This window comes from Gavialis gangeticus, unplaced genomic scaffold (assembly GCF_001723915.1).
Source record: "Gavialis gangeticus isolate Ggan-Ray unplaced genomic scaffold, GavGan_comp1, whole genome shotgun sequence".
In the NCBI taxonomy this organism is placed as follows: domain Eukaryota; kingdom Metazoa; phylum Chordata; order Crocodylia; family Gavialidae; genus Gavialis; species Gavialis gangeticus.
Window position 1 is genome coordinate 80,714,782 of NW_017729034.1, and position 12,672 is coordinate 80,727,453.

Below are 12,672 nucleotides of genomic sequence, written 5' to 3' on the forward strand. Positions count from 1 at the left end.
GAACTGATTTGCAATTGCATAGACATTCCCTCTGGACTGAAGAACTACAGGCACATGCCTGCAGTAGCTCAGGCTAGAAGCCGGAGGGCACTACAGCAGCCCTCCCTTCCCTTCCATAGTGCTGAGCTGAGGAAGGGCATGGCCAAGCCCCAGCAGGACCTCTGATTAGGGAAGGGTTTAAACCCCCACCCTGCCTGCACCATCCCAGGCTTTTTCCCCACTCACTGCTCAAGGGGCAGGAGTGTTGCCAGCCCCCAGCCCCCTGCTAGGACTTTGAGGCAAAGGTAGGGTGCACAGTGCACACATCTGTTGATGATACTGAGCTTTTAAATCCCCCTCTCTCTGCTTCTGACAGGTGAGGGAGCCAGCAGGGAGCTGATAACACATTAGTTCAAGCTCTTCTTAAACAGCTTTTTTTCCAAGGAAGGAACAGAGTGACATTACAAGCTGACCTAATGATTAGCTCCAAAAAGCCCTAAGCAGACGCTGTTTTGTCTGCTCATCCCAGTGAAATTGGAGGCACGCACAGAGACACCTCTTAGCATTAGCTAGCATACCACATGCCTAGGGTCCATGGGGCTGGGATCCATGCTGTGGGAAATGGGAGGGAAGGGGGGGGATTTCTGCTTGAGCTGAGAGTGGCGTGGGGATGGGGAGCAGGGGAAGTGGGCAGACCTTGCCGTGCCTGCAATCTAAGCTGGAGCTCTGGCTAGGGAGCAGAGGGGCAGGCCAGCCCTGCTCTCTGGAGCAGATACCATAACCCAGGGCTGCAAAGCATCTAGGATGCTGGGGGACTCTGGTTTAACTTAAACCAGGAAGGGGTCTGGGCAGACATTGTATAAACCAGTTTGACCCAAATCAGTTAAGTCTGATATTACATTCAACCAGGTTTATCAAACCAGTTTCAGCCATTTTGAAACTGGTTTATGTGCACTGAACCTATGTTCTGTTACAGGTTTAAACCAGTTTCTGATCACTTAAATGGTTTATGTGTAATGTCTGTCCCTAGCCTGTAAGACTAAGCTATGACACCTCACTCACAGTACTTATTCCTGAGCTTTCACAGATCAATAAGTATATGAGTGGAATAATTTGACCCTCTATGCGAAGTCAGTTCTGTGGATGGTACACCAGCTTATTTTAAGTTTGTTATTTGATTGTAGTATCTACCATTGCCAGATAAATCCTCCTAGTTCCAATTACATTCCTCTAAAGTAATACAGTCCTCAGCAAAGTTTTCTTTGTGCATTCATGTACAATGTTCTGGCACTGCCCTCCGAATACCCTACATCTGTGGTATTAAATACTTCAGTTTAGTCTTAACATACACCTCATAAAATGATTTTTCTTAATCTTTCATGCTTGACTCATTTTGCTGTTACTGCTAGTTCTTCTGGTGGGTTACATACACCCTGTTGTCCACACCCAGAGACAATGAGCTTGTGTCATAAGCTATTAATGTATGTGCTTGGAAATAACAGCTGCAGATGAAAAGCATCTCAGCTACAACTAGAAATTAAGCAAACCTCAATCTGGTGCAGACATTACACAGTGTAATTTTCTCAAGCAATCATTATCAATCTAGTTATCACACATATTAAATCAGGAGTGCTATAAAGACAATAAATATGATATCCAATATGATGGAAAAAGGCAGGGTATATGCTCATAAGACTATTTTTTGTTAAATAGAGTATGTTCTGATCACTCAGTTACAATAAGGTATAATGTATAAACACTACAATGTGAATGAGATAGACAACATAAAATTTCCTGTGACCAATATATATGTTCTTTAGCGTGGGACATGTAGCTGTCCTGCTTTTCAGCTCAAAAAGAGGGTACACTGTGAAATTTTAATGGAAACATTCTTTGTCCAACTACCTATCTCAGGATTTGATACTGGTGTCCATCACCGTAGTAACTATCTGCTCTCCATATAAAATTAATAGAAAGAGGCAAGTCTTCTAGCGCACTTCCTTCCTTTGGGAAATAAAACATATCAAGGATTTGGTTTCTTGGTTTTTAAATACATTTTACTCTTGCTATAAACACTGAAAAACTAATCAATTGAAAATTTAAAAAAAATCTCGCTAGGCAAGCAGTCAACAGAAAATACATATGCTTTCAAGCTTTTAAGTCTTTTAAAAATCAGTTGCAAACACATTTCAGCACAAATAATGAAACTTATGTCCTGCTTCAGACTAATACAGCTAACTACCTCTCTCTATTTTTAATGAATCAGGTAAACGTTTACCACACAAGATAGTCAGTCATGCAAATTCTGTCTCCAGAATGATATGGTTTAGACTCAGTCAGCCCAATAAATCTAGCATCCATCAACATCAGATACTTCCCCCCCGTCCTTAGAAGAATTCCTTTTGATGTTAGCTGAGCAAATGGATGAAGGCCAACGTATGCTCATAAATCTGCAGTTTATGGTACACAACAATCAGGAATTCTTAGAAACATTACCATCTTTGTTTTTTTAAATACTATAGTAATTATGCTGTAGAAGTTTTCCTTAATACTGTTTTTTTATGCGTATATACTTTCCAACATGGCTCACAGCATGCATACAGAATTCAGTAAGAAAAATCTACCCCTCAGAGGTAAAAGAAAAAAAGATCATGACTTACAAATAACTTACAAATAACCAACCCTGCTCCTATTTATGTATGTTATGCCCTTTTACTTGTCCCTCTAACATGCATCTGAGAAATCGTGTGGGCTCTGTGCTGTACTTAATCCAAAATATCAAACTCCATTTGACCAGTTTAGGACGAGAATCCCAGACCTCAATATTCTGTCAGTAAAACTGCCTGGCCATCTGCCTTTCTACACTTAAGATAAGGAAGTTTTTGCTCAAATGCTCAGCTGATGTTATCTGCTTCACAACAGATCCTAGGAAGTGGATTGTTCCACCAGACAGCTAGGGCCCAGGCTGTACACATGAAAGTCAACACTTCAAATTACACTCACACAGTAGTTGAAGTAAAACGTTTCTGTCAATATTTTAAAACTTTAACTGCAGGTATCCTGATACTACAGCAGAGATGACTAACTACCGTAGATCATCAGTTGGCAAGGGTGGGCAAAATGTGGCCCGGGGGCCGGATGTGGCCCACCAGGCCATTCTATCTGGCACATAGGGCCCCTAAAAAATTAAAAAAATTAATATGCATCTGCCCTGGGCTGCCTGTCATGCAGTCCTTAATGGATTGCCTAAACTCAGTAAGTGGCCCTCTGCCCAAAATAACTGCCCACCCCTGGTTTAGGGCCACAGGCTGGATTAATTAGGGTCAGGTCCCAGGTAAACCAGTGAAATAATTCCTTGCCCCCACGTCATTGCAGCACATGCTACCTCATGCAGCCACCCTGTGTGCTGTGCTCCTGCCTGGCTGCAGCACTGTAATGGCTTGGTGGTACAGAGCCCCCCAACTATGGCATATGCACAACTCCCTCCCCTCCCCTTCCCTCCCCATGCCTGGCCATAACATAGGCAAAACCCCCTGAATCCATAGGCTGCTGCATGCTGCCAACCCCTGAACTAGATTATCATCCCTGAGTTCTCAAATTCACGTGGGTCTAACAGTACCTTAGTGCAGAAGGTACAGGGAAAAGCCCTAAAAAGGAAACCATGTAACTGTTCCAAACCTATCATATTCACGTTTGTAGTCAGCTCTGACTGAAAGAAATCACCTTGCATGTGATGTAGCCCATACTTATTATGGGAGTATAGCATCTCGTCTGCCTGTGTCATGAAGTCACCCTGAACAAAGGGCTTTGACTATCTCATGCCAACTCTGAAAAAACTTTATAACCAATTTCACAGGGATCTCACCGATGCACCAGGGCACCCCGTATACCCAAGATCTATCTTTCTTATCCATATTCAATCCCAAGATAAACAAAGATTGCAAGTCCTCTTAAATGAATATTATTTTGGAACTGGCTTGAATTCAGTCAAAAATAGCAAGGTTACACTACCTCCCTGAGCATCTGTCAGCACTTGCTGCACTACAGTTTTATAGATGCACAAAAAGCACTTAAAGAAAATAAATGTAATAGATGTCAGAGTGTAAACTGAAGCCAATGGCCTGCTTGTCTTTTTTCTTTAATGAGCTGCTAGATTAGAAGCAAGTCTCTGCTGTGTTGCTGAGCTGCTGATTGGGTTTCAGTAAATGCGTGTTCTAAATTTCTGGGTGCTGAGTGAGAAGTGTGGAGTGCCAGAATTAAACACTCCTATACAACTCCTCATTTGAATGTAAATGTGTGGAATACTGAAATCAGTCTTCTAATTAACACTGGCATCATTACAAGGAAAATGAAAAACTGGGAGCTGGCAAGAAAATATATAAGCAAACTTTTATATGAATAATTAAGCCACAGTTGAGCTCGCACTGGAACCCTTTTATCAGCCACTGATTACAGTTATGAGCAAAAGCCAAAACATTTCAGAGAACTTTAACTGGACTGAACTTAACATACTTCTCCTTCCATATACACAAACAGAAGCCACAGCTGGTGTAAGCTGGTGTAGCTCCACTGACTTCAATGGGATTACACTCATTCATACCCGTTGAGGATCTTACCCACAGTGTACTGAAATATTGTTAGTACCCATACTTCAAGACTTTTTAATTTCCATCCATGACCTGTAGACAAGTGACCCATAGGCAAATTGTAAAATGAATACAAAAAACTGAAAGTTTTCTTTCATCTCTTGTCAAACCACTGACTGCCATTAGCTATGCAACATGGTATGAATGGGTTTTTTATTTAAACAATGTTGCAAGTTGTTATTAAATATTTATGTAGTGTCATAGCTTTGCATGGTTCCTTTGTCTGTTACTGAGTTTTAGGTTACTGTCTGGTTTACCATCAAGGATATCCTGCTAAAGCCAACAAATACAAGCTGCTGTTTTAATATGTATTTGCTATGGGCAGTAAACAAAACAGAGACTAAGAGATTTCACTCCACATTTTATAGTCTTTGCTCAAGACATACTAATGGGATTTCACAATCTTGGAGCAGCTGAATCTTCTCTGCAATGCAAATCATGGATAAGTACAGCACTTATTAAAGAGGAAATGACTTCAATGGGAAATTCAAATTATCAAATGTATGAATGTGATTCCTCCCATGCATAAATAAAATATAAGTTGTTATATGGCAAGTTTCAGTTAGCAGAGATTTTCTGAATGCTTGGGTTTTGGCAATAGTGAGTATTAGACAAAATGTGCAACACCACACAAGTTATTTTTAATAAACAGACTTAGGCACAATTTTACTTAGGAGGACATGTTTCAATTTTTCTCAGTATATGCCTATACTAAGCATTGTCTGACCTAACTTTCAAGCATCTGCCTCAGTAGAGAGATTTAAAATGACAAATGTCTAGTCTTTCCACAGAGTCAGTGGAGGGAACTTGTGGAAACAAGAATGAATCACACCTACATCGAGTCACGGAGAAGTAGGGCTGGAAGGGACTTCAAGAAATCATCCAATCCAACCCCCATGCTTGTGAGAGGATCATCTATATCTAAACCATCCTATGCATGTGTTTATCTAACCTATTCCTAAAACTACCCAATCAACTCTGTTGCACAGCTACAAAGCACGTGGCCCCAAAACACCAAGAGCCTGTCACAGGTAAATCAAGGAGTTGAGAGCTATCAGTTTCCTACCACTGCAAGTGTTGTTAAAATGCACTAGAGAGATGAAAGACGGCCATGCTCCCCTGCTACAGAGGAAGTGTCTAACATAAAACATACACACAGTGCTGGGAAGCAGAAACAATCACGCAGGACTCCCCTCTCCACAGGCTACAGGGGAAAATTCTTTTTTACCTTGTTCTCCTTCTAGTCCCACAAGCCTTGCATTCTTAGCTGCTCAGTAGCCCAACAGGAGGGGTAGAGAGAGACCTCACCTCACTTATTCAGCAGCCAGAAATTTGGAGACGGGACTAGCAGCAGTGTTAATGGCTGTTCCCCTGCTGCCAAATTTCCAGACCTGTGAAAAGCCTTGCAGGCCTGATAACGTGGCTCTGCATGCTAAATCGTGCTGGTTTGCAGTTGGAGCTGGAATGTGGAGTCAGCACAGCACATGGTCAAATCTCAGGCATGGGGTCAGGGCAGCATGCTGAATCATGCTCACAGACTGACTTCACCTGAGATCTGGCCTGCAGACTGAACTTTTGCTACTTTTCCACCCCACAGGCCCACCAGAAGGTTGGGCATGACTTTTCTAATCAGGAGGTTACCAGGCAAAAGCTGGACAGAAGCAGCAGCAGCACCACCACCAACCATTCTGAGTTGTAGATATGAGTTAAAAGTTGTGGATTGTGTCCAGGTAACTAGCAGGGTCTCTCTGGAGATCCACGCAGATGTTGTGCACTTTCAGCGAGCCATTCAAGCTACACAGAAACTTAGGCAAGGAGTGAGACTGCCCTGGGTTGGCTTACAAGCCTACAAGCCTGTGTAGAATTAATGAACTCTAAAATGGAAGTATACACTTCATTTAGGCATCTACATTAACATGTAGGATGCTGGTGCCAGGCCAATCTGAACTGCTCCTCAGAAATGTCCCTCTTCTGCCTCAGTCCTGGTTATTCTGCTACCAAATTTAATCTGGCCCAGGGAGTATATCTGCCCTGTTATAAAGGGGGAGAATGATCTACATTAGAGGGCTAGATACCAGAACCACTTACCTTGGAAACAAAACATTCTGCTATTGCTACAGGGTCATTTTCACAGTTTTCCAAGTCTTGCAAAAGTTCACTAATAAAAAAAGATGGAAAAAGGAACATTATTTTTTATGATCCACTTTATACCCATGTACTTGACATAGCTTTGTCTTTCTTCACATCATAATAATCACTGCAGTTTAAACGTAAGTTAAAACTAGACCAATATTCAAACCTGGAATTTTATTGTTTCCTCCCATTGAAAACACAACTGTATTTACCTGTCTTCTGTGTTATTAACTTTATTAACCTATCATTAAGGACAAGATCTTCAACCTTAATTATGTACAGTTACATGAATATATAGATGATGTGTGTACCACATATGTGTCTGTTCAGATGTGCAGCCAGTTAAGCAGACTAGAGATCTGCAAGTGCATGTGGCCAATTTACATACATTCATAAAATAGGCACACCTGCAAATGTATGCATAGAATTACATGATCCTGATACAAGGAGTCCATTCTGACTCAACTTCAGGTGGTCAATACACAATGTTGCATCTCGACCTTACTGCCCCAAGTCATCTGAAACTGATTTCACATTCCTCAGTAGATATTAGGATTTTTTACTAGACCCAATTAACAGAAAAGGGTTGGAGGGTCTATGTCTTTTAACTAGTTTGGTAAAGTGAGGTGGCTGCTAGACCTGCTAGGGTCTTCCACTCTCTTTCCTTGCTCCGGTTGAGAGAAGCTGTTGCTTTGTGTCTTCGCGGAACAGGCTCTTGGAAATGCCATTCCAGCATATACTATTCATAATCGCCACGTCACAATGCAACACAGCTGACCTTCTTAGATGACTTAGAAAAGTTTTGCTGCTAACCAACTCCATCAAGGTGAATAGAAGGGGAATGTTACAGCAGCATATTTCAAAATCAAGGAGGAGACTCTGCTTCTGTTCATCTGTACTGATGGTCAAATGGAACGGAGTGAAATTTAAAATGCAATGAAGCAAGTGTTCTGTTATAAGACAATTGTTTTCCAGCCTCCAATACTAGGGGCTTTGCTTGACAGGCTCTACCTTAGCTAGTTTGAGAAGCAGAGCTACATTACAAAAAGGAAGGATTGTAATCACTTCACTAATAAGAAAACCTCCCATTTTGACTGGAGGGAAAGTAGCAGACTTGGAAAGAGTTTTCTTGAAGGAAAGACAAAGTAGACAAAGGATGCTTGAAAAAAACGCAGGAGAAAATAAAACCCTAAGTATAAACTTCAATAATTCTACCATGTCAAACAGGAGATTAATTCTTTACAACAGGAGGAAAGTCTTAAGTCGTATGCTTAGTATTGTCCAAGATTCATCTATTCTTGGGGGAATGTATGAGAACATTTTTATTTTTCATTTTATTGTGCAAGATGCACAGAAAATCAAAAGGGAGATAATTCAGGCAGAGGAGGAAAACACCTGTGACGACCCTCTAGTCCCAGAGGTCTAGTTTGCTAGATCTCTAGCAAAAGTCCTACTGAGACAATATTACGGAACAATAATCCTGATTTCCTGTCAAATGGACTCCCTAACAGAAGCTTTTTCCCTTTTTCTTAGGTGCCATTTCTTTACAAAGGGATAGATAGTTTCTTGCATTACAGTGCTGTATGCTCAGGATACAAAGCTGTATCTAGAAGTTTTCTTCTTTCTTTTCACAGGAACATGATTTCCTATTTGAGAACCCAAAATGTAACAAAACAAGGACACCTGACTTGCCCTTATTCTTCAAACTTTCAAGAAAATAAATCAATCTATAACTCTGAGGAAGTCATTTAACCTCTGTACTCCAATTTCACCATCTGCAAAATGGGGATAACCAGACTACTATTTGCTGATACCAAATAGTGGAGAAATATCACCTTGTAAAATTTGCTATATTTTTGTTTAGGAGTTCAAAGGCAGTGATAAAGCAGTTGCTCCCTTAGTTCAGTCTTTCATTTCTTACAGACAACAGACAAATAGCATAGCCTTTACTATTTATGCTATACTTATCAGGCTCATTGGCCATAAACTAAAAACGTCAACATTGCACAATGCAGTGCTATGCCAGATACTTTGATTTGCTTTAAATAAATTAGTTTGATGCCAGAAACAATTTAGCTGTGGTTGCACAGAGCTCTGTGCAGGCTACTATACCCTGGGAGTGTCTACACACATTGATACGGCAATGTTGTTACTGCACTGTGATTTAGTACTTCTTGGAAGTACTAAATCACAGTGCAGTAATGGCCCCGACTGCGCCACACATGCAGCACAGTTATTTTTAGCAGCTATTTTGCCATAGTGGCACACTATACCAGGGCAATGCGTCACTACAGCAAAGTACCTGCTGGTCACACGTAGATGCCCATGGATGCTATGGCGGCATACCATCACGTGAAGACATCATGCCCCCTGAGATGCAGCATCAATTAGCTTCTTGGGGTCTGCAGTGTAGATGCAGAATGAATGAGTGCACATAAAGTTTGCATTTGAAAGAATCCTAACATCTCTCCATCTCATTTACTGGGAGAAATCACACTGGTGTGTACTACGGGTTTCAGACTCATTTGGACTACGTACAAGGCAGTAGAGCCAGTGTTACTGTGGGTTGGAAGGGCTAACAAATAGGACTAACACTCAGAGGTCAGGAGAGGGAAAGGAAAACAGAATACCAGAAATTTGCACCCCATTTTTTCATTTTCATCTTGATTAGGTTGAGTCAAAGTTTTGCCATATTCCACCGCTCCCTCCACTCCCCTGCCTACCGAGGGCTCTTTAGATGTCTTGGAGGATATACTGTTTCAAGGGAAAATACAGTTAAGGGTGTACCTGAAGACATATTTTCAAAGTCTCAAAGTACCATAAGCCATCTAAGTATTATCAGAAGTCAACAGTAGTGAGCTGGATACCCAATCTCCTTCTTGTCCCTTTGAAAAAATCTTATATGCACATATATCTTTAGATTGCAACTAAAATTACAATCATCATTTGATCAGCAAAACAAGAAATGTCAAGTGTAGGCAAGTAGTTATTTTAATACTGATTTTCATCTACCCTGTGTTTTGACATGTTTATAATGAAGTCTCAAAATGTCATGCCTCCAATAAAACAGAAAATAAAGAAAAACATAGCACCAGCATAATCATGTGGCAAAGCTCATGAAGCCAAAACTGTAAGGGAACAAATACTTTCTCCATTTTGTTCTATTTTAATTAAATGCTATTTTTTTAAGCATAGCATTAGAGTTATTTTTTTTTTAAATGTTTCTCTTCACAATCATCCAAATTATGTCACTATGAAAATAAAAGCAGGATTCACCCAACATGATATATTTGTAGAAGCTGGTCCTACCCCAATAATTGTATAATTGAGTAAAGACATTAGAAGGGTACTGTCAAGTGGTAGATGTAGGACAGTGGGAGATGCATGTCGGCAGATGCCCCAGATGCCAGCCCAGATTCGGTAAATGCTCGTTTGCTGGCCCCTTTCAAGCATTCTTAGGACAGGTTCACCTAAGGGTGCCTACAGATGTTTAGAGACCATGCTCTAACTCATGGCACTTTACGCAAAGCACCATGAGTTAGAGTCCTCCCCCTTCCTGACTTAGTAGATGTTTGGATGGTTGGGTTGGGGAGATTTGAGCCTGGAGGCCGCTGAACCACCCATCCCCACAGCTCTGGCTCCTTCCAGGGTTGTCAGCAGGACAGGAAGGGGGATAGGGAGGTAGCAGTACACAGTTGCTGGCTGGACTTTGCCTAGCCGGGGCTGGAGTAGGGTAGAATGGAGCCCCGTTGCCTCATGGGCCCCCTCAGCTATTCTGGCTGGGGTACTGGGGGCAGCCAGGCCAGGCCTGGGAGATGAGGGGGCTCCCTTCCCCCGCCCAGGCCTCTTGGCAGCAGCAGAAGCAGCCACTGCCTCAGCTTTGCCATGGCTGGAGTTTGGTGGGGAGGGCAAGGTGGAATCAGCCTCCTCACCTTGCGGGCCTGGCCAGGCTCCACCCAGTACCCCAGCTAGGGTAGCAGGGGTGGAGGGAAGGGGGAGAGAGGTGAGGCCATGAGGCAAGGGGGCTCCATTCCACACCTCTCCCTCCAGCTCCAAGCAGGCAAAGCCCAGCCAGCAACTGCATCTGGCTCCCTGCCCTCCCCATCCCCTCCCTCCCTTGCTGACAGCTGCAGGGGTGGGGCTGCCTGAGCTGGTGCTTGCTCATACAAAGGTGTGAAAAATTAACCCTCAAGGGAACACAAGTTCCCTAAGGCAGTGGTCTCCAAAGTGGGGTGCGCGCACCCCAGGGGGTGCACAAGACGACCCGTTGGGGTGCAGGAAGAAAATATTAGAACTTCTATTTCTATAAGTATACATATATTGGGGGTGCGTGCTCAAAAAATGTTTACTGATGGGGTGCGTGAATATAAATATACATATATTGGGGGTGCGTGCTCAAAAATTTTTTACTGATAGGGGTGCGCGATCAAAAAAGTTTGGAGACCACTGCCCTAAGGCACTCTGCTCTAGAGTGCCTTCAGCTAATACCTGGTTTATCAAGGGTTAATTTTTCACGTGATTGGCCATTTTAAAAGCACCCTGCAGCCATCCGTGTGTTATGTCACAGCTGTAGAACACTTCTAGGGGACCCACTGCACAAAAAACAACTTGTGTAAGCGCCCTATGTGTTGTTGCAGGACTGCACTCAAGAGCACTAGAACGGGTTACCTAGACCAAGATCTCAAACATACAGCCTGTAGGCTGTATATGGCCCTTGGACCTATTTCCTCTGAACCATGGGGTTCTCAGTGGGCCTGTGAATTCAGGGATAGAACCTACTGCAAATCTTGGAGCTAAGGGGCCTCACTAGGGATAGCCTTCAGTGAGAAGGGGATAAACAATAGCCATGCTGACACCGTGCCACCTGCCTCCCTGTTTATGCTACTGTCACTGCCAGATCTGGATCTGGCCTGCCATTTGGATCTGGCCCAAGGGCTGGGTGGGTTTGACACCCCTGACCTAGACATGTTGTGCAAGTCTCTCTTACTGAACATTTTTAAGTGCAGATTAGAAAAATATTTGTCTGGGATTGTGCAGATGGGGATGATTCTGCCTTGAGCAGGGGACTGGCAGGACAGGATGATCTCCTAAGGTCCTTTCCAGCCTCCGTTTTCTGTATTTGTAGGACTTATTTTAGGTTGTAAGTACAGCACTTAGAGCTGGAAAGTTTGTTTTAGAACATCTTTTACACTACAAACAATTTGTAAAGACTCCTTTGGGATCAGACAGAGAGAATTATCCTTCTCTGTTTGGAAGGGGGCACAATAAGGGAACTTCCTCCAACACACAGAGAAAGACAGTGGGAACAGGTTCATTTAGTCTCTGGAGATGCAGCTTCCAAAGTCAGGAACAGGATGCAAGCACTGGTAGCTAAAGATGCAATCCCCAACGCTGCCAGTCAATGACTTCTAAAAACCAAGAATTTTTCATTTCCAGGAAGCTTCCATGAATTGAATCAGCCTCTATCACTTCTGTGGAACAGCCACAAAATCCCAGGGCTAAAATCCCTTATGAAACCATCGTCAATAAATCCTACCATCTGTGGACAATAAGCACCTTTCAGAGTTAAGCAACTGTTCCCCAGTTCTCTGAATACCTGTAGGCACCAAATTCCACATTTCAGATTAATGGCCAAATTCCCATTTAGAAAAACAAAGTAGTTTTGAACCTGTAAAAAAATCTCACATAAAAAAAAGGGAATTGAAAGCAGTAATTCATACCAGTCAAGTTAAACTTTTTTCAAATGTAAAACAAATAAACAAACAGACTTGAGAGTGCACTGAGACCCAAAAGCTACACACCAAGTTTCAAACAGGAGTGAATTTTTACAGAAGAGAAATAAATCCCTGGATCTATATTGGAATCTATAATGAAAAAGCTCAGAAGGCTAAAAGCTCACAATTTCCACATAGAA

General features: G+C 42.3%; 1 protein-coding gene across 1 annotated transcript in view; it reads right to left on the reverse strand.

Moving 5' to 3' along the window:
* The window catches only part of PLEKHG1 (pleckstrin homology and RhoGEF domain containing G1), a 195,031-nt gene that overhangs the window by 31,066 nt on the left and 151,293 nt on the right, over positions 1-12,672 (reverse strand). Inside the window, exon 4 of the mRNA XM_019527130.1 lies at positions 6,714-6,783. Coding sequence (XP_019382675.1) covers positions 6,714-6,783 — 70 coding nt within the window. The remainder of the gene's footprint in view (positions 1-6,713; positions 6,784-12,672) is intronic.